This window comes from Mycteria americana, chromosome 3, assembly GCF_035582795.1.
Source record: "Mycteria americana isolate JAX WOST 10 ecotype Jacksonville Zoo and Gardens chromosome 3, USCA_MyAme_1.0, whole genome shotgun sequence".
Classification (NCBI taxonomy): domain Eukaryota; kingdom Metazoa; phylum Chordata; class Aves; order Ciconiiformes; family Ciconiidae; genus Mycteria; species Mycteria americana.
In genome coordinates this window covers 55,542,430-55,568,986 of record NC_134367.1, presented here as the reverse complement: position 1 = coordinate 55,568,986, position 26,557 = coordinate 55,542,430, and the positions used below count along the sequence as shown (strand labels likewise).

General features: G+C 40.6%; 2 protein-coding genes and 1 long non-coding RNA gene across 4 annotated transcripts in view; 2 read left to right on the top strand and 1 right to left on the bottom strand.

Moving 5' to 3' along the window:
- NT5DC1 (5'-nucleotidase domain containing 1) overlaps window positions 1-25,576 on the bottom strand; it is a 159,149-nt gene extending 133,573 nt beyond the window's left edge. The window contains exons 1-6 of one of the 2 annotated variants that reach the window (XM_075498604.1): window positions 25,414-25,576; window positions 23,227-23,318; window positions 21,443-21,514; window positions 19,808-19,914; window positions 18,337-18,416; window positions 14,548-14,629 (exon numbers count right to left, since the gene is read on the bottom strand). In XM_075498604.1, coding sequence (XP_075354719.1) covers window positions 14,548-14,629; window positions 18,337-18,416; window positions 19,808-19,914; window positions 21,443-21,514; window positions 23,227-23,318; window positions 25,414-25,506 — 526 coding nt within the window. In that variant the 5' untranslated portion in view covers window positions 25,507-25,576. The remainder of the gene's footprint in view (window positions 1-14,547; window positions 14,630-18,336; window positions 18,417-19,807; window positions 19,915-21,442; window positions 21,515-23,226; window positions 23,319-25,413) is intronic. The other variant, XM_075498603.1, reaches the window with a different exon arrangement.
- Window positions 122-8,151, top strand: COL10A1 (collagen type X alpha 1 chain). Its single transcript, XM_075498601.1, has 3 exons — window positions 122-194; window positions 874-1,027; window positions 6,032-8,151. The coding sequence occupies exons 2-3, from the start codon at window positions 889-891 to the stop codon at window positions 7,924-7,926; spliced, it is 2,034 nt and encodes a 677-aa protein (XP_075354716.1). The 5' UTR covers window positions 122-194; window positions 874-888; the 3' UTR covers window positions 7,927-8,151.
- Window positions 12,590-14,460, top strand: LOC142408288 (uncharacterized). The gene is made up of 3 exons (XR_012775242.1): window positions 12,590-12,743; window positions 13,592-13,656; window positions 14,218-14,460. It is a non-coding gene; the product is annotated as an uncharacterized LOC142408288 (long non-coding RNA).
- Window positions 25,577-26,557: the final 981 nt, after the last annotated feature.

Genomic DNA, 26,557 nt, shown 5'->3' with positions numbered 1-26,557 from the left:
ATAATTACTGCTTACTGATTTCTGGGGAGGAGCTTATGCCCAGAAGTCACCCAGCTAGGGGGGAAATTGTATAAATACTCAAGGGTGACACTTGAAATCATCAGCTTCTGCTCACTCACCAGGGGCAGAAGAACTCCTCAGTAGAGGAGGATTCACTGCTCTACCACTCTGCATTGGAGCTCCACAACATTTTGGTATGTTATGATTTAACTTCATTCTATTTGTTTTTGAAGGTAACTTCTACAGGATACATGTTTTCTGGTTGGGGATGGAAGGGGGTTGATATTCAAGGGCCACTGACAGCATCCTCACTGCCACTGGGGCTATTTGAAAGACTACAGATAAAAGCCTGGTTTCAAGCAAGGCAATGTGAGATTTTTGCCACTGATGCTGAAGGAGCCAGGACTTCATGCTTCCTTTGCTACAACGTTAGACAGATGCAATTAGACCTTTTATCAGGTCGTGGTAAAGTGTCTATGTATTTCCACAAAAATTTTTCTTCATTGCAGGGGTGTTGATATATGCAACTCCTGAACTTACTTTTGGAGCCCTAGTATAACTAGGAAAATAATCACTGTTTCTGAAGACAGTGGTTTTAAGTAGGCTGGTATCCATTTAAAATTATTTGTTTCCTCAGAGTGAGACTATTGCCTCTAAGCTATCTACAAGAGCTCTATCATTCAAAGTGATAGCAATACCAATTCCCTTTGTCTTAGAGAATTTTTCACAACTAGTGAAAGCAGGAGGAAGTAAGCACAAAATAATGTTACTTTTAATACCAATACTTTAAGAAAAAGTAATTTATTCATGCACAAGAAACAGAACTGAACAGCTTTTCTTTATTATAAACTTTTTCTCCCTTTTCTAACACAGAACGGATTTGGAAACATGCATTTACAAATATCCTTACTGCTGCTGTTTTGTCTGAACATTGTCCATGGTAGCGATGGATATTTTTCTGAGCGATACCAGAAACAATCCAGCATCAAGGGGCCACATTTTCTACCATTCAATGTAAAGAGTCAAGGTAAGTTTACTATTTTTTTTATAATAAACTAACACAATTATTCCTAGTGGGTCAATACATGAACAAAAGCTCTTTGTTTATACTATTGGTATTCAACTTTCACTAATAGTTTAGGTTTATTAAAATAATGTCATCACTGCAGAAAGAACTGGCAGTGGCTCCAGCTTTTGCCTCCTATTCACAAAGACGCACACTTGTCACAGATTTTTTACACAATAATCACTAAAGGCATATAGAGCTGAAACAAAATCACAGCTACAGATCTGATCTTGAGTAGTGGGAATAACTATGCAAACAATCATGTTGTATTATGTACAACATGCTAATTATCCTCAAATTTCTTGATTCACCACTGGGGTTTCTAACAATAGACCTGTCATCTACAATATTCAGAAAGAACTTTTACATATTCTGTTATGTTATCTCTACTCAAAACAGACCTTAGGTGTGAATTTAAATATTTATCTGATACATATGGCCAAATGAAGACCTGTTTAAAGTCTAGAAAAGCAAACCAAATTGATATATAGTCATAAAAATACGACATAAACCTCTGCAGTTTTTTCATGAGTGATTTAAGCTTATACTTGTTTTCACTTTTGCTGCATCCCATCTACTTTTAGTTGTAATAATCATACTTGGACAGAAATGAGGAAACTCAATGAGGGACTCAGAAAATAGGATTTGCACATAAGCTTCTCTTCACCAGAAAAAGGACACTTTAGGCTATATCTGCATTAGAAAATAGGGTAGCACAACAGAAGCGGATCTGGAGAGCAGGATAGTTGCTGCTCAGGACATAGCACTTAGGAGGTTTCATTTCAGAATAGCCCTAGTCTGATCCTATGCTCTGGACGGTCATGAGCAGCACACATCAAGTCCAAAGGTGCAGCCCTGGTCTCACCCTAACCAGCTGCAGCTCAAGAACACTCTGCAGTAAGAACCAAGTGAAAGCAGCATGGCAGGGAAACTTATCCTCCAAACTGTTCTTCTGGGCTGTACCAAAATACTGTCACAGTTTCATCCCTTGCCTTCAGCACAGGGACCTTCTGGAATCCTACCAGCACTCTCAGATTGAATTTAGGTACATGTACATAAACAGCTACTCTGAGGACTGACTAACTGGAATTCCCACTGGGTTAGAGTTGCATTTCCTCCCTCTCCCCTCATTAACTTTTCATAGTGTTTTTCCATTACTTTATTCAGAATAATTTACATATTTATATTATTTTTAAGTGAAGTACAATATTTACTTGGTTATCCTCTGCCATACTTACTTCAATTGCTTCTCATACTGTTGGGGTTTTTTCCCCCCTCTATAGAAAATATTTGGAAAGGAGGAAACCAGCAGCAAATTAAGAAAAAGGAAGGAGCAGGGTAGGCAGGAAGTGGGGTGAAAAGGGGAAATGAATTGTCCTGAACTAAGATTTCACTTTATATACTAACACAAAATCTAATGTGCATTAAACTTCATATTTAGAATGAGAATGATTACATCAACATGTGAGAAGTGTAAAATGCTGTCTATTTAGGAAAGGTAACAAAGACTATACACTAGACCTCAAAAGCAGGAACAGCCTACAGTTTTACACATGTGGGAGTCCAGTCATTCAAAATTGCTTGACAAATCTTCATTTGGGGAACAAGAATCAAAATGGAGGACTAGAAAACCACTGCTATTCTTCAGTCTGGAAAACAAGCATCCTATGGAGAGTTTTTAGAAGAGTTTAAAGAGGGCAGACTGTTAGAGATCATCATTTCTAGTCTGAGATGATCATGGAAGAATAAAACAGGAGACTACAGAACCAAATTAATCTAACTGTATTGTCTAGGGAGTTCTTCTCTATGCAAGTAGCTCAAGTAGCATACGGTATGCTTTTCATCATAGCTTACTTTTCCTGTTTGGTCACCAAACATTGGCTTCTAGAGATTTAGTTACCAGTAAATTCTCTTTGTTTTGTACAGCTTTGCCTAAAAGCAGCCTGGAACTAAAATTTCAGTCTAGGCCCAAACTGGTGACACACAACAACATGTAATTGATCATACAATTTCTGTTGGCAGTTATAACCTATTAAAGCTTCATTTAGTTTGGTGAAATTGTTTTAACAGTTTTAAAAATCTATTCTTGACAGCTCTCCAGTTAGAATATACTTTCCTTTTCTGTATGTATTTAGTGTTATCATTCTTTAAATACACCAGGACGTAATTTTTAAGCCAGTAGCTCTTTGGCTTGAAGTCTTTGAAAAGTCCTAGTTGAGGATAATCATTGAATTAAGTCTAACTGTTCATCAATGCTTGTTATGTTAAAGTCTTCATACTTAATTCAACACATAAATAGGGTTTGACTGCACTCAGAGAATGTAAACCCATTTTGCATCAAGATATGTGCCAAGACATATAAAAGAGTAGCCAACCACTACTTCAATTTTCCTGGTAAAAATCCTACTTTATTAATAGTGTTCAGCTGTCCTTTCCTCAGAGGAATTACCATTGTCTCTAGACAGCACAATTACCAGATATTCTAACTCTAAAAGCAGCACAACTTCGAAACAATATAGCTCCTCACAGAAAATCTCTATAACAACATGAACACTGACAAAGCCTTTGGCATCTTAGCAAAAAGGCAGCACCCACCACTTTGTGAACCTGGACTGATATAAAGTTGCATCTAAAACATGGTAAAAAGCAAGAAAGAGAAGCACTCTGAAGCTAAAGTCTGATGCAAGTTGCCACCAAAAAAAAAAAAATTAGATCAAGGGCAATAACTGCATGTTACTTAAACAAAGCTGAATAAAATGAATGTTGCCCCCCTGAAGAAACTAAATTCACTGACTGCTAAGGAACAAAATACATTTGGTAGGCCTGGACATAGTTCCTTGAGTTATTGTTATGAAAGAGCAGACCTGGCTGGGGTCACTGTTGTCTTCTGCCAAAGTACCCACATAAATGCTTGGTTTTGGATTCCATGAAGTTGATGTAAAAACCTATTCATATTTTTCCCCTAGTGCTTTACAACTGAAACAGCATTAGCTCAGGAACCCGTGTAGGTATTTGTATTGAGGCTTTGATCTGACCTGCCTGTGTTCTCTGATGTGAACAGATAGTTTTTGAAGTTCTATCCACGGATAGAACCAATGGAATAAATTCTCAATCATCCAGTTGAGTAAGCTGTTTTCTCTGATGGCAGCTCTCTTATCTGTGGTGAAGAGAAAACGTGTAATATGTAAAGAACATTTATATGCCACTTCTGCTGCAGGGTAAACGTTAATTCTGACAGGCTTAAGCCTTTTCCAAATTATTTTTCATATGATGTAGTTCTTAAAATTTGCCGTATCTTATGTCACCTATATAACTAATTGCAACTTGCAATTGCACCCTACTGAATCTGGGAGTTCAGTAGTAAGAAATCCAACAATATCAGTAAGATACCAAAGACTGCACCAGACTTGTCACTGGTACTCACAAATTCCACAATCTCCTTTGCAGCTGAGAAGGACGTGTGTTTGCATTTTCAGTTTGTCAATAAATCACAGACATTGCTTTCTTCCTATGTGTAGGATTTTAACAACTATCTTCCCTTTCATTGCCTTAAGGAGGATGAGATAGGAAGGTGTGCAAAATAAGGTGATAGGCATTTGTGCTGATTTTATGCACCAGCAAAAAAGAAAATGCACTCTCTACACTTGGTAGATAAGAACGATTCCCCTGGCAGGGGAAGGCAACCTTGCAGATCCAATATCAAAACAAAATCAAATGTATTTCATATACACATCTCTCTTTTTTAAAATACAACATGTACAAGAATAGTTTTCTTCATCTCATTTTCGGTTCATCAAGACTAACCACAGATTAGAAAAAGCAATTTATTATCCAAAAGACAGCAGAACAGTCATCGCATAAACTTTCATATATATATATATATATATACACACACACTGCTCTCTTTATAAGAGACTGAAATGCAAACTTTAGCTGATCCAACTGTTGATCTTCTAAATCTTTTCTAAATAAGCATCAAATAGAATATGTTGCCATTATAAAAAACAGAATCCAGGTTCTTCCTCTATCCCTCAGTTTTTATTTTTAAAATGACCTCTTAAATTAACATTCATCATAGGTATGGTATTTTGTTCTATAATGCTGCCAGTTGCTGCAAGCTACTGAAGTAGTCTCACAATATCCATGTTAATCTTGTCTATAACGTCCTAAAATCAGCATCCTAATTCCAACAGGAAGCTGCAAGCTCCCCCAAAGTGCACAGAAAACTAAGCAGTGAGCTTGTTTGTTTATTCCTCTATTTCTGACATTTGGTTAAGTGGCTCCACCTGCTGTTTTGATAACTAAGAAAATGCAGTATTATTAAAAAACTAAAACAATGCCAGAATTCTGACTGCAGTAAGATGAATTATCAGTTGTGACCTTGTCACTGTGTGAAATTCTTATGACAAAAAAAATCTTTAAGACAGTATTTGAAAATATAACATTCATATGTTTACAAAAAAACCCAGAGCCATGGCCCACTTTTGGAAGTGTGAGGAGGGGAAAGGACAAAAATCTCACTACTTTAATGTAGCACCATGTAGTTTCAGAAAAGCAGCTACACCTGCACAGGAAGCTTTCTCTGGTTTTGTTCATCATCAAGATGCAAGTCTGATAACTTGCTAAATCTGTCACCTGTTTTTTTTTCTTCCTTAATAGTTTGCATCTACTTGCACAGCATCTTTTAAGCTCTGATGACCCTAAATGTATTGAAGCCAAAAAAATTTCTAGAGGCCTTGTAGTTCACAACGCAACAACATATTTGCACTTGTTAATTAGTCATATAAGAGCTCCAAGACACTTTTGTCCTGAATGTCAGGGTCTCAGTGACCAAACACAAGTATTGGAAACTTGACTTCTATGAGGTTCAAATTAAGTTAACCCTTCACTCATTTCACCACCGTGCCACAAGTCTGCAAATCTGTTGTAGCTGCCCTGGTTGATCAGGTTTCCTGTCTCTCACAGGTGTGCAGATAAGGGGTGAACAAGGACCCCCTGGTCCCCCAGGCCCTATTGGACCAAGAGGACAACCAGGTCCTGCAGGAAAGCCAGGGTTTGGAAGTCCTGGTCCCCAAGGCCCCCCTGGTCCCCCAGGACCACCTGGATTCTCTGCGGTTGGAAAGCCAGGCATGCCAGGTCTACCAGGAAAGCCAGGAGACAGAGGACTAAACGGTGAGAAAGGAGAAGCTGGACCTGTTGGGCTCCCAGGCGCAAGAGGGCCACAAGGACCCCCTGGCACTCCCGGCCCCGCAGGACTGTCTGTTCCTGGCAAGCCAGGACCACAAGGCCCTCCAGGAGCTCAAGGGCCGAGGGGCCTCCCCGGTGAGAAGGGAGAGCCAGGTATCCCTGGTATAAACGGACAAAAGGGAGAAAATGGATTCGGCATTCCAGGCCGCCCGGGTAACAGGGGTCTTCCAGGCCCTCAGGGGCCCCGGGGCCTCCCCGGTCCTGCTGGGGTAGGGAAGCCTGGCGAAAATGGTCTTCCAGGTCAGCCAGGTATGAAAGGTGACAGAGGTCTACCAGGCGCACCCGGAGCAGCTGGTATCCCAGGTCCCCAGGGTCCCCCAGGAGAACCTGGGGAAGCCGGTGTTGGCAAGCCTGGGCCAATGGGACCACCAGGAGCAGCAGGCATCCCTGGAGCCAAGGGACACCCCGGACCTGCAGGCTTGCCTGGATCCCCAGGTCTTCCTGGATTTGGAAAGCCAGGATTGCCAGGGATGAAGGGACACAGGGGGCCTGAAGGTCCTCCTGGCCTTCCAGGACCTAAAGGAGACCAAGGCCCGGCTGGTGTGCCAGGAGAACCAGGGCCTGCTGGGCCACCAGGGAACATGGGCCCTCAAGGACTCAAAGGCTTGCCCGGTGAGAATGGCCTACCTGGACCCAAAGGCGACATGGGCCCTGCAGGCCCCCCGGGATTCCCAGGAGCCAAGGGTGAACGAGGTCTACCGGGCTTAGAGGGAAAACCAGGATACCCAGGCGAGCAGGGTCTTGCTGGTCCTAAGGGACACCCAGGTTTCCCAGGTCCAAAAGGCGACACTGGCCATGCTGGGCTACCTGGCTTGCCTGGTCCAATGGGTCCACAAGGAGTTAAGGGAGTGCCAGGGATCAATGGCGAGCCAGGCCCCAGAGGGCCTTCAGGGATACCTGGGATCAGAGGCCCCATTGGCCCCCCTGGCCTGCCAGGAGCCCCTGGTGCGAAAGGTGAGCCAGGAGCACCGGGACTACCAGGCCCAGCAGGTATTTCTACGAAAGGCTTAAGTGGACCCATGGGACCACCTGGACCCCCCGGGCCTAAAGGCAACAATGGGGAGCCTGGCTTGCCAGGCCCCCCAGGTCCTCCTGGTCCCCCCGGCCAAGCTGTAATCCAACAGATGCCCGAAGGCTACGTTAAAGCAGGAGAGTCTCGGGAGCTATCAGGAATGTCTTTCATGAAAGGAGGAGTAAATCAAGCTCTTACAGGGATGCCAGTGTCTGCTTTCAGTGTCATCCTCTCAAAAGCCTACCCTGGGGCAACAGTCCCCATCAAATTTGATAAAATCTTGTACAACAGGCAGCAACACTATGACCCCAGAACAGGAATCTTCACCTGCAGGATCCCTGGACTGTACTATTTCTCCTACCATGTACATGCAAAAGGAACGAATGTTTGGGTTGCACTCTACAAAAATGGTTCCCCACTCATGTACACTTATGATGAGTACAAGAAAGGATACCTTGACCAGGCTTCCGGCAGTGCTGTCATCGATCTCATGGAGAACGATCAAGTATGGCTCCAACTGCCCAATTCAGAATCTAATGGTCTCTATTCTTCTGACTATGTTCACTCTTCTTTCTCAGGTTTCCTATTTGCTCATATCTAACAACATCCCACTTACACTGTCCTGACACTCTCTCCTTCAGACCATTTTAACGGGGCACTGATCTGATTCATCGCTGGGAGGTCATGCAACTTCAATTTTGCAACAGGAATGAAGGAGGGAGTAAGAAGGTGGAAGAGATTGGTTCAAACTTAGTAGAATAATATTGTATGTTTTTAGAGAATTGTCATAAGAAATTTGTTTCAAATGATGATCAATTGTCCAACTGAATGCAACATTAAAATTTTATGAATTAATATAATGCACCAGTCTCTTTTTAAAAAAAAAAAAAAAAAGGAAAATCAGAATTTCTAACTATCACTTCTCATAACACATAAAGTAGCCATTCCAGGACTCTTGATCATACTTCACTATACTTAAATTAACTGAAGGTATTATTCAAAGTAAACAGTCTCAGATACCGTATGGTCATCACAACAGACAGATAATATACTTCAGTAACATTAGTCTGCTATCTGTCAGCTTCATCTTTAAGCTATCAAACAGGAGTCGAGAAAACACAACTCTAATATAGTGCATACCATGTCACAGTTTTAATTTAGTTCCACTTTTATTATTAATGAATAACTATCTTGCAGAAAGGTAGATTTACAAACTATTACCTGTTGCTGAAGATCTAAAACTTTCACAATATAAAAAAGCAACCAGACTTGAAGCCTAGAAATCCACTCAGCTTTCTTTGATGCACATTTTGTAATCTGCAGCAACAAACTAGTTCAATATTTTTAAGCTCCTAACATTCTCTAAAACTATAATGTTCAGAGTACAGTAAAACAACTATCACCAAATCCAGAAGAGCGTATCTTCACAAGCATGCAGACACTCACAAAATCACAACAGCTGTACCACCCCAAAATTGGAGACAATCTTTGCACTGTTTTTCCCCTAACAGTTCGTGCCTTTAAAACACAATACTCTGGGGACTATATTTTACTTAAATGGTAAATGTATCAGATGATGACAGTAATCCATCAGTAGACATGATAATATTTCCATACCTACATCCACATCTCAAAAACATTAGACATTACATTAATCTGTTATGGCACTACAAAAAGTTAATGGTATAAAGTAAGCTAGCTTACTAAAATTAGTGCTTATAAATTACTAAAACATAAGTTTGATCACACATTTCTTCCAATGACAGTTACCATTCACATACTTTAAAAGTATCATATACATCAAAACCTTATCAACTCAACTATTATTTTTAGCTTAATTTTTTTAAACAGAAGTTTTTAATCACTTGAACTAAAAGTACATAGGCTGATGTTTAAAAGTTTTGTGATATCACCATTTCTTCATGAAAGCAGAACCTGAGGCTTGTTATATTGTGTACATTTGAAATCAGCAATTTCCCAAGTACTTGATAATATGCTGGGATTAACAAAAAAAAAAAGTGAGGATACTTTTAGGTTGATCCATCATTAGCAAAACCATATAATGTTTTGGAATCTGTAAAGAACTATCAAGAAGGTAACTTCGCAGAATTGGTTTTTCTCCCCTTGTTAAGTGCTGCTGGATAAGGAAGCCTGTGGCTTAGGTTATACTTTGGTAAAATAATACGTGCTTAAGTAGAGAGTGTAACGCGAGAGCTGCTTATTTGAGCAGCCAAGTAGACCTAGGCAAGCAAATTGGTACTACTATTATAAACATTGCATACAAATGTTTGTATGGAAATAATACAGTGGACAGTAACACAATTAATAAGTAGCAATCCTGTGATACTTTTCTTTCAAGCCAAAATAAAACTCAAGACACTTAAGTCTGAATTGTCTGTCCCCAGTTTTCCACCTTCCTGTTTTAGGCCAAATATTAATTACAGATCTCTGAAGAATTATCTCTTTTTTTGCACCTAAAATGTTTTCCTATGCAGTCACTCGCACTAGTTCAACAGCACTTTCCAGTATTTAAACATAGCATGTGCTGCTGCCAATACATTCAACCAATCTGGCACTTTTGTTTCAGAAACAAATAGAGGGACTGGGTACTGGAGCTGGAAAATACTGCTCAGGAGTTGTAAAGTTTCTGGTTAATTGCTTTACATCTGAAATGTATGCCAAAGCACATGTTTAAAATTGTTGGAGATGCCTGCTGCTCAGCAGTACATTACTGTCCTGTGATTCCAATTAACTAGTCTCTGCACAAGAAACTGGGCCTAGACAGTATTCTTAAAAGCACGGTTCACCAGTTCTTATCATCCATCCACTTTAAATCAGGTTTTGTCCTTTAGCGTCTTTGTTCCTCAAACACATAGGACTTCAAATAAGTCTACAGCTTAGTACCTCAGACCCGTCTTTGTGAAGGCTTTTCATAATTGTTGAGACATCAAGCTATTAAGAAAGCATCTCTTAACACTGAAAAGCTAGAGATTACACACCAAATCGTGGCACAAGCACAACTTCTACCTTGCTTTTAGCTTTGGATTCTCAATTTAGAGGGAGCCTTGAGAAAGTCTGTAAGATATTTAAATTTGTTTTTTAATATTTTCTCCACATGAAGATCAGCAATCTACCTAAAGATAAAGCTCTTCCAGAAACCCCATCTATTCTGGATCATGGGCATTAGAGGAAAGAAAATCCAATATGAGGTTAAAATGAAAACATAAGAGCATGTAATAGTACAAAACTCACTTCCAAAGGCTTCAGAAAGATTTCTGAGACAAATTTCAGTAGTTCTTAAGTGTTCAAACACATGAAGCAGCCAAAGAATCCCTTCTGTATTTAGCTGGAAAGCCCAGCAGAGAAGTATAACAAGTTTGTTTGCTTCTATCTTTGTTGCCATTTTCACAATTAAGACAAATAACGATCTCTCATCACTGGACTACATCAACATTGGGAATTTCTAATGTATTGCAGAATTTTTGGAGGATTCTTTCCTTTTGGGCAGAAAAGCGTCTTTGCTTTTTGTTTGTTGTATTTGAAGTTGCATATAAAGTATATAATGCACATATTACAGACATCTAGATCCACTATCTTCTGCCAAGACAACAGGGTAATAACAAACTTGCAATCAAAACCTGTGTGTTTGTGTATGCACGCATTTTTGGGGAAACAATGGAGTACTCTAGAAAGATCCAAAGTTTTCCTCCCCAAAGTAACACTTCCCACGTATCAGCATGCCACTTCAGAATACTAATCAATCACATAAAAGACAAAATGCAAGTTGCTAAAAAAACAGGTTTTAAGTCTAGCACTTTCTTTCTCTGATAATTTTCCTTTCTGTAAAAGATGGTCAGTGACAAATTTCTCAGATGCATCCTTGAAACCTGAGAGCAGATCCCACCAAGCCTTTTTATGGGCAATTTATGAAGTCTCTGCTGCCATATTAGCCATGATATTTTTACTTCCAAAATGAAATATAATCTTATGAACCAATTGAAAATATTACAGATATATCATTTTCACTACATAACCACAGATACTACAGTTTTCATAAGTGTCAGGGAAATAATAGGGAAAGACCATCACGGAAGACAGTGAGAAGGCAGCCTTTAAGAGAAGACATTTTACAAAATTCTGCATTAAAAAGTTACATCAGGCAACTTCCTCCTACAAATATATTGTTTTTTCTGTCCAAAAATCACCAAATCTGAAATTTTTCATGTGGAAATAATTATACAGTACTTCAAGCCCTCGTTACTCCTCTAAAGATCAAACTTTGTTTCCATAATGTGTTGTGGACTTTTGTCCACATATTTATACAGTGCTGCATGCCATTTCTTTTAAAATTGCTCTTTACTAATTTATATAGAATATAAACCAAGTGAAACGCATACAAACTAATGTTAATCACCTTAAAGGTGCAAAATATTCCAGTAATAAGTTAAAGATTTACAAATAGGATTACTCAAGTAATTTAATGCTCAATTTAGATATCAATTGCAGAGGGCATTCTTGCAGGTATTATTAGGTAAGAAATGACCATTTTGAAAATACGAATATCTGTGTTCATTGCTATCTGACATCATGCTTTTCTGATAGTATTGTTTAAGGGATTCCTCCAAATTTTTTTTGAGTTATTCTTCAGAAAGGAAGATCTGAATAACACAAGACTATTTTGGAACCCTGTCACTCTCCCTCTGCAAGCCTCAGTTCTTCACTTCTTTACAAGTAGAAGAGTGGGTTAATACCCTTCATTACGCTGAGTCAGGACAGTCATGCCTATCTGAAAGAGCCATCCAAAAAAAATATCGTAGGGCAATTATCTAAGGCAATTACCACAGCCAAGACAATGAAAAGCAAAATCCACCAGACACTTGATTACGATCAAAGAAATCATGTGAAAAAGAGAAGGGACATAGAGAAACAAGGGCATTCTGACAACAAACCAAAGTGACTTGCAAACACTTAGGGATTTAAAAAAATAAAACGCTCAGTCGTTCTGCTCCGTCACTGACAATGGCACTTCTAAGATGGCATTTCAACTCGGGAACTTTGCGTCTCCTCAACTGACCACTTAATAAGTTTGTTTTAGAAATTTTACCTTGACTAACTGTTAATGAGCACTGCTTTTCTCTAAAGGGTTAAACCCTTTACAAGGCATCAAGGGCATGGACTTAAGTCAAGAGGCTGTGGTTTTCAGGCCAGGCTCTGGGCTAAGAAAGTCGGTGGGGCTTCCTGGTATGTAGACATTGGGCCGGAGCCAGGTTTAGGAGTTTCCTCAGGAAGTTATGTTAAGCTTGCAGCTGAGAAAAAAAAAAAGCCTTTGGCACTCAAACTTGTGACAGATTAGTACCGTTATTCTCATTTTACAGAGGGACCTGAAGCAAAAAGAGATTCTCCTTGTGAATATCATAGGTAAGTGATACAGGAAGAAATTCTCTGATTCTTCTGAATCTCTGTTCAGTGCTTTATCCACTGGACAACATTATTAAAAGGAAGATAAGACCACTATGAAGCCTTTCAAAGTGATACATGACAGAGCATAGTACTTTAATATGTTAAAATATTTAAGTAGTGTATACAATCTGCATTGTTTTACTTCTGATTTTACAGAGTTTTATCCAAAACAACTCATGTCTATCAGTTACTATGTTTTCTTATATTTTTAACACTGTTGTGCATGTGGCCTCATGACTTTTATAACAGAGATTCAGGTGTATTAAATTAAGTACCAATTCTGATAGCAGTTAGAAAGGATTAAGTCATATCACACATCTGTTTGTATGCAGATTCCATGCTTATATACACAAATAGGTACCGGATAGGTAGGTATATGCATAAATATACACTTGTAAACAGAAGCAGACAATAATAGAAATAAAACGAAGCTATTATTTCTGATTTCAAAGATAAGACTTTAACTTCTCTTTGACCTAATTCATTTCCAAAGAACACTTTTTAAAATTATTCTTTTTGCCAAACACTGCATGATCCACACCTTTTAAAACAGAGGGCTTTCATGATTTGAAAAAAGAATTAACAAAAATGCTAAAAAAATAGTTACAGTCGATTGGGATTGGTTTAATATCAGCAGAAAACAAAGGATACTTTTTTTCATGTATGAATGAGTTCCTAGAGGAATTCTTAACTACCAATCACACTCTAAGCTCCAGTTGAAACACAGCGGCAGCAACAAACTTCTTAGGAATATCTTGCTGTCTTTTACAATACACATCCTGACAGCAACTTCTATTTTTGTTTAGAATCTCTCTGAGACAATTTTGTTTGAAAGGAATACAGAAAGTAGTACAGCTCCGGTGAACAAAAGGTACGTTTTAAGAAGGTTCAAACTACACCTGTGCCTAATGAAAGTTGCATTAACAGAGGTAATTCTATCAGAAAATACTATCAGCAAAATTATACAGAATTCTGAACTGATCTGCATATAAACTTTCTACCAAAAAAGCCCCCACAGTTAAAAATATTTTAAATTAATTGTGTGCACATACAAGATGATTAACGTTTATTCTCAATTTGTTGTTTCATATGCCTAATAGAAACTCGGAAGTTAAGTTTGTAAAGGAGGAAAAGCATTTCTAGTGGAAGGCTATCCAAGATGTTTTCCAACTCTGATTTATATTACAGTATTATAAGGTTGGCTTTGGGTGGAGGAAGGCTATTATTAAAAAAAATTCCTCTGCAATTTCTAGTAAATTTATAACAAAATAACAGAAACTAAAAAAGGTTTAAAAAATAGGAAAACAATCTCCTCACCATTGTGTCAATACTACATGAGGAATTCTAATCAAAACTAGAGTGCTAAAGAAAATTATCAAATATTAGTTACTGCTTTAATTTTTTTTTTCCCCAATGCATTTCTGATTTTTAGGAGCACAACACCACAAGGAATAGAATCAAAATACAGTTCAAGGATCTCCACATTACCATACCAGTCGTGGGAAGAAAACATTTTTCCTCTAAATTCAGTGAAGTAGCACATCACAAGTGTTGTTAAAAATAGAAAAACAGTTCCAGCTAAACTAAAGAGAAATAGTAACGATAAAGATGTTCTGTTTAGGATAAACATGTGTCTACTACACAACTATTTGTAAGCTTGAAAAGTAAAAGCTGTGTTGAGTAACCTACAGTATACTTGCAAATGTATTTGTTCTGGCAATATTTTCAGCTGGTATAGTAAGTTTTCAGTGAACCCACTTACCTTTAAAAGCTGATATTTTATAATTGTGCTGGATAGCAGCCACCATGTCCTTCCAGAAGTCATATTTTTTCTGACCATCATGCTGTAAGTGTCAAAAGGAACCTTGTCATTACATCACGTATCAGCTATTTCGACCTTTCATATTGAAACAGTGACAGGAATGCCATTAATAAACAGAAGTATTTTGAAAGTGGAGTAAAACAGTCTTAGACAGTAGGATTCAGGAGATTAGGACTCAGTACCCAGCTTGACTGTCAACTTTGGGTAACTGCAGACAAGTTATCTCCCTGCTTCAGAAGGATATGGTGGGGTGGGGGGAAGAAGGGAAACGGAGAAAGGATTCGTATTTGTGAGGAACTCTAAAATGTTACAGCAAAAGGGGGCATTAGACAGAACAGCAACTTACTGAATGAACCATCCCACTGACATTTCGGGAAAAAGAAGTGCCTAGAACTACAAATACTGTACTTAATTAGCAGGTTGACATTATCTACAGCCTGGTACTCGTATCACCTTCCACCCTCAGAACTGGCAAAACCCTTCACTATAATTTAGAGGTAATGCCCTTCTGCCAACAACTCCACCCCAAACACTGTATGAAATACTCATCCAGAACCCAGGCTGAGCAGCACTGCGTTACATTGTACTCTGAAGACTGCCAAACCCCAGCTCTGGCAGAAGGACAGGGGAAGGTGATCTGCGCTTGCGAACAGTCTCTTGCCATTCCTAGAAAGTCGCCCAGGCACAGAAGAGCTCCAGCTGACCTCAACCGCCCTTTCAGCATCTCACCAAGGGAGAGGAGAAGCTTGTCAACCAGCTGAGCCCCACAGCACTCTCAGACTCCACAAATTTTAGGAGCGCTGAATTAAACACAGATGCAGTTACGCAGCCAGCCAATATTACAGAGCAGAGGATTAGCTACGGAGCCTGCAGGAGGTGCCCAGAATTACAAGGTACTGGGCAGCAGCAAAGCAGGTGATGTAGTCTCTTTGAGTTTGTACACTGTGGAAAGTATCATATAGAGCTGTTGCAGGCTTTCCACACCTACGCTAGGATAAATTTCAATGCAACTGTTAACAGATTTCACGGCATTGCCCTCTGTGTCCTGACCACTGCACTGATAGCTGAATAATGACCCATTTTGTAAGCATAAAGCATTTTCTAGAGAGGGAAACATTCAGAAACTGAAAAGAACCCACTTAACATCACCAACCAAAAACATGTAGTTTATATGTACTGAAGTAAACTGCTATTTCAGGCCTAATCTGCCATGGAGGCTTCCAGAAGAACAATCCACCCTTAATTTCACAACCAGCGAGTCATACAAACAAGGCCTTTTGTGCATGACTTACAAGCACTATGGCAGCTTGCTTATCATCCACCAGCTCTACAGGTTAAGAGCAGGAAAGATACAGTGCTGTGGCTTTTAACTTTCTTTTCAATCCATTCCTATAGCAAACTGACGCATAAAAGGACTAACAGAGAGGAAAGCTTTCATATACGTCAGACTTCTGTTAGCTGCTAACCATTATTCAAAGCCATGTTCAGAAGATGCTGCAGAGCACCTATCTGTCTAGCGGCAATGGTACTAGCCTATGCTAGCACCAACCTTGGGACAGATGGATTCAACTGCCTGCTCCCCTCATACTCCGCATGGCTGACTTGCTCCTTAGTTTGGGGTTTTGGGTTTTTTTTGGGTTTTTATTTTTAAAAAAATCAGTGCAATGAGCTAACAGTTCCTCAGACTGCTGTTTTAAGGACAGATGGATACTAGTGTAAAAGTGGGTATGCTTCCTTCAAAACATTTGACCTCAGAGAAGACTAAAATAACTGCCAAACTAATTCCTCGCAAATCTACAGCCGTTGCATATGAGATGTACAAGAAAACAGACCGATTCCCAGAAAGCAGAGAGAAAACCATGTGCATGCCCATGCAGTCCGTCAAGATTTTGGCAGTGACTGTCAAATGTGATTACATTAGCTTAAGTATCAGACAAAGAAGTATTTTGTGTAGAGCTTCAATGCGAAGATCCAAAACACTAAAAAGCTCCTCTGCTTTGTCTGAAAATACGTAAGTGTTCTGGCTCTGGACACAGCAAAACCAGATTCATTCTTAACAGTGTAGAGCAGCCCAGCATCCAACTCATGTCTAAACCCATTTTGAAACCAACCCTAGCAGTTCTCCCATTTGTTTCCAGTAGGAAGCGGTCTTGATCCTAGAATGTTTTCTGAAAATGATAAGAAAATAGCCCTTACTAAACAGGCTCCCAGAACAGAAAACAGAAGCCTCTATTTCCTTTCATAAATGTGGAAGAAGAAAATGTGATGGTTTCTAACCCTTAGGATGCAGCATGTTGCAGGCATGAGTGCTGGAGAGGCCTGCTACCTCCTGCTTTGCATCTTCCTCATCTGGTTGATGGTAACATCCCAGGGAATTACTGTGGCCCTCCTGTTGAAACTCAGCCACCATCCATTAAAATATTCAAGAGCTGCTAGCTGATAAAGAGGATGCATGACCCACTTCTGGTAGCTCTCTGGAGAAATGGCACAGGTTTAATTCTCTCTGGCTGAAGAAAGCCCTGATCCAGGGTCAGTGGTCCAGCTTGCGAACTAGTAACTGAATGTGCAAGCTTATTACACACATGCTATAATATGCTTTCTTTCTCTCAATAAGTAGGTGATTTGTACAGAGTCTAATTTAAATATAAAATTAAGTAATACAATACAGGTGTCACATCTGAGACACATCTCCTAAGCTGCAAACAGTAGAGGAAGGAGATTAATCAGGCACAAAATTAAGAGTCTTATGGTGTACCTGTCCTCAGTGCTTCCTGATAAGCTAGCTTTAGCTAACTCTTCATGCAGCACTTGGACTTAGGCAGCAATCTACTCAGCATGCTATTTTGGAGTGGAGACTAAAGCATCAAGTCAGCTGATACCCAAAAGGATCCAAGATACCCATCTCACAGCTCTGAATTTCACTCTGCAGACAAAGTTTAGTATTTGTAATTTTCAGTGCTTCAGCGCTTCGGTACCTTTAGCCAGAAGATTACACCAGTACTCTTTTGAGACCAATATACTTACTGTATGAGAAGAACCCTCTCCTACCCCCAGCTGCACGCAAGTTAAAGATTCAAGCCTTCTTTAACACAACCAAATAAATTAGCATCAAACTTCAAAGGTAGGATTTAGGATATTCTATTTATCTAAATCACCAAAAAAGGTTCAAGCAATTGTATTTTCCACCATGAGAATTTAACTTATTGTTTAGCAGAGAAAAAAAAAAAAAGGATACTATTCTAGAGGTGTATTTACATCTGTGTACGGACATCAATATATTTAAGATAAAAACAAGTTTAAAAAAGGATGGAATTAAGCTTTCAACTCATTAACACCTTGCAAATTAGCAAACCATGTTATTCAGAAGACTTAGATTTAATTAGATTTAATTCAACTGTCGTCAAGTATAATTAAAGGAGATTTTAAGAACCATATTCTGCATATCACAGAGTAAACTTGAGAAAACAGTGCATTTCTATTCATATCCTAATTATTTGTGCCCTCTTGTGGAAGTACATTTATTTTGAACATGCCTTGTAGCTCACAATTACCTTCGGAGACAACTTTAATACACTAAATCCGACATGAAAAATTGCAAACAAGAAACAAATCTAAAGACCTTGATGTTGTTCGGTACACTATTTATATGCATTTAATAATGCATGCAAGAAGTGTGGTGGGGGAAGAGAAAGATAAAGCAATACTTAGTTCAAACAATCCAGTTCTTACCTGATCTAAGCTGTCCACAACCCTTGCACACAAGAGAGCTCCTGGCAGGTCAAAATAATTATCATACAAATAGTATTTAGCTGGAAAAAAATAATACAAAAATGTCTACTTTTTTTTAATCCTTATTGTATGCTTTAATCACAAATAAAAAATACATTAAATAATCGTATAAGCTCCTATTTAGATTTTACTGGTAATAAGCATTATATGCTTCCCAATCTTTGCTAGCTTTATTCCCACTTCTGATTCTCATAATTGGCAACTGGAAGTTGTTCACCTGTATCAAGGCAGTGAGATTTTAAAAATACATTTCAAGGGTCTAAAAGTTAAGGTGGAAGAGATGGGGAAGAACCCGGAGTATAAAGAGTCAGGACAGTATCACCCAACTCTTCCAAAATATCTATTTCCCTAGCAGTGGAAACAAAAAGAAAGGGTCTGAGAATTTGTTTCAGAAACATTTGGACAGGTCTTACACATAGTCTTGTCCTTTGCACACACATATTGCACACAGTGCCTTAGCCCAAGGGGAAGCATGCCCACATTATTATGCGAGCCCCCCAAACAGAACAAAATCAGGAGGGTCCGAATGTCCCCCCAGACCAAGGTCATGTTCAACAACTCTTTCCTAGGAGTGAAATGACTTAATCAGTGGGGTATTCATGATCTTGTCTGTGCTGTTCTTTAATATACCCAAGACACAAGTCAGCAAAACAGGGATTAATGTTCACAAGAAAGACCGAGTGCACTTTTCAATAAATAAGAAAGGCACATTTGCTATACGACCAAAGGAAACCTCTCTCTTCTACCCTGTTGGAAATGATTACCTGCAGTTTAGAGTAAGCATCACAAACACGTTTATGTCAGCAAAATCTCAAGGAAGATCGCTTCATTACATAGGACAATGCAACTTAACCGAGCACTTTATGTGTATTGCTCACAATGGTCAAGATCAAAGTAAAACGGAGAGGAAGCACAGAGCAAGAACACAAAGCCAGCCACAGTGCCTTCAAAGTGACTCCCATCTTAAAACCAAGAAACTTCAATTGCAGGAGGAGAAGTTTTATTTCCAGATCCGCTCTGTTCTTTGCACCTGCACCTAAGGCCTCCAGTAACAGCACTGATGGTAATGAGTCAACAATTAAGAAAAATTTAAGATTTGCCAAATATGTCCTAAATGAGATAGGCTGGTAATCTCAGTCTACTTCATCAAGGAACAATGTGCCCATCTTTATAACCAAAACACACCTATAATGTCAGCTTATTTGTCTCATCACTGATGACCCAGATTTAAGTTGAACTCTAGTATGAGAAGTTGAAAATACAAAAAAACCAATGGTTCTGCAAAACATTTACCTATTCCAGTAATTCTCAGCTCAAGTGTTTTTAAATATTTGTGGTAAGAACTAACACTATGAGACACTGAAGGGGCCAGAGCAATTTCAAAGAAGAGGACATGCTAAGGTATAGCTACCTGAGCGGGAAACCATTCCACTGACTGTATTAAAATGCTTCCACTCCCTCCTTCCATATGTCTCCAGGATCTCTTCAGATGTCATGCTCTTTGTACCATGGCTTGCCCTATTTGATGCATTAAGTTATTTATATTAAAAAAAAAAAAAAAAAAAAAAAGAAAAAGGTTGAAAACAGCCAAACTACTCCTAGTGCACAGTAATGCATTGCAACTGAATACTGAGGTGCATGCAAGTTGACCAGAAGTAACTCTGTAACTTAGAAGCTTCCCAGGACCTAAGCTCTTACCATATCCATTACAGTCCTCGATAAAAGCTGTACTACACAGAGGTTTGGTTGGCTGGGGGCACAGCTTCTGTGCCTCACCTGCTAACACAATCACTCTGTATTGCTCGAATGTTCTCAATTGTGTGAGGACACTCGCTATACTTGAACTATCAATATACACTGCACAATAAATCACAGTGCAGAAAGCCTATACATCATTCTGAAGCCTGGTAACATTCACAGAGTGCAGGGCATAACTATGGAAAAGTGCTAGTTTGAGCCCCGCAAGCAGCTGTGTAATACAGAAGTATGTACAAGTCTTTTTAGGAATTAAAAATCAGCTAGCTTGACCATCAAATCGGGCCCCAAAAAGAATGCACTCACTCCAGTTTTGAAGCAAATGCAGGCAATGCTAGGAGAAGTAGTCCTGTACCACTCTTCCCTTTACTGTGGTATATCCTCCAGTCTTGAACTCTGCATTTAGTACTCCGAAATTCATGGTACTAAACGAATTTCGGGATAGACAGTAGAGACTCACAGATATTTCTTCCTTTCCTTCAATGAGATCTGATTTTCCCTAGCATCTTCAAGCTCCTTCTCCCACATGCTATCAGAAAAAAAAGTAGAGTCTATTTTGAGTCCTAAATTACACAGATTTTCATTTCGGAAAAAAATAAGGGGGGAATGGGACCAGGATTCACATACTTTAGATTTCAGATTTGTGATTCAAAAGAGAAGTCTTCTATTTAAAAAAAAAAAAAAAAAAAAAAAAGAGGGAAAGAGGAACTAAGGATGTACTGAAATGATGACTGAAGGCAAAATACAGCTTTTAAGAGGAGAAAAACCAGAATTTTGAAAGAGAATGTGTCAGTTTCTGTGCTTAATTTACCTCAGGCTATTTAAATTATATGTTGTAAACCTGCAGAATTTTGAATGTGTACAGTACAAAGATAACAGTGCTCTTGTCATTAGCATTAGTCATTAGCACTGACTCTGAGTCAGGTTAATCACAATTCAAAGAAAAACCTTACCCTGGATCTTAGCAGAAGTGGCCAAAATTACATTGGTAGCCATCGAAAAAGTGAATTTACTTTGAAGATCACTATGCCCTCAGAGTCTTAGATGTTTATTAAAATTGAGATATTCTTTACTAGCAGCTGTCATGGAAATACTACGAAAAAACTGCATATGTAACATTAAAAGAAACTGAGCACCACATGACCAAGGAGTATTTAAACTTTTACATCTAATAAATGAATGTATGCTGAAATTAGTATTTTAAATATTTAATAAAACCAAGAGATGGCTTTCAGGAAGAGGATAAAATTTTTGTGTTTGTTTAACAATATAAACTTATTGCCGATATTACCTTAAAACTGTTCCATCTTCTGCAAGTTTCAGGAAATTTCCTTCTTCAATGTCCAACACCAAGCCTTTACAACTAAGAAAAATTTTATTTTAAGGAAGAAACAAATAATTAATGCTTTCAGAGGAATGCCTTGTTATAGATCAGAATAGCGAAATGCAGTTACAGAAGGTATACAATGATGCTACACAAAAGCAGCAAAATCACAACCCTTCAAATACTTCCATGTTTGAACAATGCTCTATATATGCAAATACATATTACTACAATGAGGACTGGATTTCACTTACATAGCAAATTCCTACTAAATAAATCCACTTCCATTGTTCAGTGAGTTCAGTGACTATTCATATAGATAAGGTTGGAGGATTAAGGTCCAAACATATACAACTAAGAAATGTGATATTTAATCCACTTCTATTAAAGAAATGTATTTTTTCTTAGTGACAACTCCCCTCCTTTTTATTACTAGACTGATAACACCAGTTGTTAAGGCAGGGAGGGGCAGAACATCATTCTAAGTGAGGCAACTGAATATCCAAGGAACACGTGAAGCAGAAGCACTGCCATGCTAGGCAGCGCTAACAAGGTGAAGAGTTGACAGCGTAGGGCAGGCATCCAACAAGAGTTCCTAACTCTCCTAGTAAATCTGTACCTTACAGATAATTGAGTCCATGTTCGCTTAGGTTGTTTGAAAAATTAATTCAGAGTTCAGTGGCTAGGATAATAATGAATAAACGAGACTGAAAAAGTAATGCCACCGTCATCCTCTGCTATAAGGTACCCAAAGGAAAGAAGATATGCCACGAAGGCAGCAAGCAGACCCCAGCCTTTCACGAATGACACCTGGGTGAGTAGCACCGACACGCTGGCTACCAGCACTGGGGGCTTGCAGGTCCATGTTAATGAACCCCCAGCTCCAATAAGGGACTGAGGCTGAGATACTTAGATCTTAACAAAGGATTTCATCCATCAGAGGCCTTACAATATGAGAAATACATATACATTGCTTGTCACATGAAAGTTGAAATCAATCTGGTTAGAAACTGTCCAGTAAAATACTGAATTGTAAAAACAACTGATCAAAAGTTTTCCCACAATAATACATGCATTACTTAAAAACAAAACAAACCCCTCCATGAAACCAACCCTGTGTTTCTCCTAAAAAATTTAGTGATTATCTGGCCTTCAAGCCCCCAGCCCTAGATAACAGCCTATTAAAGTTGGAAGATCAAAGATTCATGTTCAAGCTCCTGCTCAGAGACCACTGAGCTCAGAGCAGCAGCTTGCATTTCAGCCTTTTGCATCACAGCTTCGTGCCTGATGTGCCACCCAAGGGCTACCTCCTGGCACGTCAACTTTCCTTGGTTCCTCAGAGGGCTGTTGGGATTATTCTGCCTTACACAAACAAAAGCACATCTGTCAAGATAAAAATTACTAAATTCTGATGGTTACTGGATTTACCAGTTGAATTGAAGGTAGAAGACAAAGGAGATACATAAACTAAGAGAGTAAGTCAGACCTAAAAGGCTCGTGTCTAGACAGCTAGAAGCACAGACAAAGCAAGCTTGGATGCTCAGTTCTCTCTTCAAAATTCCACATTACAAGTATCTCATGACAAATACTTGTTTGAACAAATACTTAAAACTGTAATTTTGGATGTATCTATTGGGCTTGACAATTGTAACAACCACAGCCTAATAAAAGAAGCTGTTTTCCAAGCTTTGTGAAAGTTACAGCATAAAGGAAGTTATGAAGAAAGTTTCTGTTATTTTCAATGTACTCACCAGAAGTCTAAGCTGTCTGGAGCTAGGGTCAGCAACTCTCTGTCATAACCCCTCTCCGCTACCAGATACTGGGCAAAACTGTCATATATTAACTACAAATGAAAAAATAAATGCATTAGTTATATTGATTAAGTGAGACCAAAGATGCTGCTTCCCTGGAAAGCGGCAAGATGCGAGTGTTAGTGCCTCCTAAGCAAAATCAAACCAGGGACGTAGGGGCCCTGCCCCACTGCCTCCACTACTGGGAAATAGTGCCTGAGGGTCTTTTTGCCATGGCTGGAAAACAGCTCAAGATGCTCACACAACAGTTCTGCTGCAGTGTGTCCAGCATAACCAAGTTTACAGCATTCTACCTTACTGCCCCTGTGCTTCAAGACTGTTGGGAAACCAAGATGGTAAGTACCTAGGACTAGTCACTACCCTCCCCTTCCCAATCTTCTTTTAAGTGTCACAGTTACCAGGACTCAACAAGAGGATTCTGAACCAATAAACAACTACCCCAGGGGACACTTCAAAAGTATCCACAGGAACTTATTTTGAAGGAAACTGACAACTATTAAGTAAATTGTTACTATTTGTAAGTTCAGAAAAAACACTGTTAAAGCCTGATACACCAGTCTGATTTATTAATGTAATGTTCTGGTGAAGTTGTACAAGAAGATCTACGTAGACGCTACCAGGTCCTTAAAGACCATACAAAAATAGTAATTGCTCCCTTTTTCTCATGATTCTTTCATTAAAGCTGTTCCCTGGCCTTTTTTTCTTAATTACAAAAGCTGCTCTTGGAACGAATATGAATAATGTCTGAGAAAGACTAATATGAAGGCCAACGCTGAAAGAGTAAAAACGAAGTCCATCTTTAGCTGTGCCTGTCAGTGTTTTTAAGTATTTTTTATTTCCAATAGATAAGGATGCATGCAATGGGCATGTGTCAATCTGTCTCTGTGTGCTGTGAGAGGATTAAGAGTGAACTAAGTTTAGTAAATGCTTTTGGTTTTTTCCTCTATTTTGTTCATTGGTTGTTGTTTTGGTTTTCGTTTTTTAAACTCTTCTAGTTATCGTCTAATGTCTGCCTTCATTGGACAAAATTCTTATCAGGATGAACGTGCCTGTGCAAGATGTAACGTGCGTGGCGTAACAGAAAGAACACGGAAGGTAAGCCTAGACTTGTATGGTGTGCAGCAGGAACTTAAGAGCACATACATTTTGTAACTTGCTACTATTGAACCCTCTTTTGTAACAAAGATGCCTCTCTACAGAAAGTCACTCACAGCTAAAGGAAGCAATGCAATTTTTCAACACGGGACGCACTGAACCATCCCTACTTATAAATGGGACACCTCATAAACGTTTGTTTCTGTACAAAATTCTGAAGTATCCTGCAATTAGTGTAGGAGTCCCGTGCAGTGCAAAGTGTACTGTAGGTGAACGGAGGCAAATTAAAGGGGAGAGGGGGACACCACGAGCATCCATGACACAAGATAGCTCCGTGGCAAAGTGCTGACATCAACAAAGAAGGACGAGTCAATGAAAGCCCGTCAGGGAGTTTAAACTGTGCCAGTCGGAAGCAAAAAGCGTCAAGGGCGGGAAGGCACAGCACATGACAGCAGTGCCTCTCGTAAGGGACAACAGGGCTCCATCAGAGATGCTGAGCGCCCTTAACCCCGGCGTTTTATTTTAAGCACCAGAAAGTTTGCAGAGGTCGCCTGTGGAAAGCGCTGCGGACTCCTAACTCCGCCTGCAGCATCTCTACATCTGGCGGGGGGAGGCTCTACCTTTTGCTCAGCGCCGCTACAGTTAGGAAAGCGCTCAAGAAGCACCATTTTCAAGGAGGAAGACATGGCTGTGCCCTTCGCTCGGGCAGAGGCCTGCTGAGGAAGCGGCCGGCGAGACATGCACTTGGGTTTCTCTTCTCGGTTTAGGTTTCCCTCGGGGTACCTGAGCCAGCAGGCTCGGGGCTCGCTGCCCCCGCAGCGGGGCTCCCGGCCCCGCGCCCCCGCCGCCCGCCCCACGCCGCCCCGCTCCCCGGCACTTTCCTTTTCGCTTGGGCAGGCGGCGGCGAGCGAAGCGGGGCGGGGCGGAGCGGAGCGGAGCGGAGCGGAGCGGAGCGGGGGGCCCCCGGCCCGCGGCTCCCAGGCCGTGCCGTGCCGTGCCGGGCCGTGCCGTGCCGGGCCGGCCCGCACTCACCCGTGCGCTCTGCGGGAGGTGGTACCGGCAGAGCGTGTGGTCCAGGTCGAAGCCCACCACGTCGCAGTCGGCCAGGGAGAAGTGCTGCTGCATGGCCGAGCCGCCGCCGCCGCGGGGAGGCGGGCGGAGGAGCAGGAGCAGAAGCTGGAGCAGGAGCAGGAGGAGGAGGAGGAGGAGGAAGGGGCGCGGGCGGTGCTTCCTGCGGCGCGGGGCGGGGCGGGGCGGGGCGGCCGGAGCCCCTCCGCCCTCGCCCCGCCCCGGCGGGGCCGCCCTCACCTGCGCCGGGCCCGGGGGCGCCCCGCGGGCCGGGCCCGGAGCTCGGGGCGAGCACATCGGCCCCCCGAGCGGGCCGTCCCTTCCAGGGAAGCTTGGCGGCAGAGCCCCCGGCAGCGCGACGGCGTTTGGAAAGGCGAGCGCAAGGCATCGGCCGGAGGCGCGTGTAAGCGCTGGGGTTTAAGAACACGCGGCTTTGCGTGCTTGGGAGCAGGCGCGGACACGGAGGGGCTCCTGCCGGGCCCAGCCCTCGCTGCAGTTCACCAGAAGTGCGAGTGTGTTCCTCGCAAATCCAGGTCATCTGGAGGGTGCTTTGCCGAGAGCTGGTGAGCAGGGCGCAGATGGGAGGGAAAAAAGGAGTTGGCCTTGGTTAGTGCGAGGGCAGGCAGTCAGTGCCTCGCCCTAAGGGCCTACTAGCGAGAATCTTCTTATGTAAGTAGACATACACTACCACTGCTTCATCATCAAAGTCCCTGCAGGGTATAAGCAACACTATGAAGTAAGCAGCACTGTACGTACATAGCTGTTAAAAACCCAAAACCCCAGAGGTGACTAACTACCTCTTAATTTCTTGACAGCTTTGGTAATCAAAAAAAGAATAACGTTAAGAGCAGTACAGTCTGCCTCCAGATAACATAATCAAATGGGTATTTTGATAGGTACCAGCCCAACAAGTATCGCCGTAGTGCAGTCAGAAAGAAAGTGCTGTCTGAAAGGAAGCACCGTCTTTCGAGAAAAGAAAACAGATGAGAGTTGTATTGACTTAATTCTGTTCTCTGTGGTTGAACTTGAATATAGTGTCTAGTTAAGGTCAGATTCAGGAGGCTTAAATAGCTGGGCTTGACAGCCTTGTCTGCAGGTCCTTCCCATT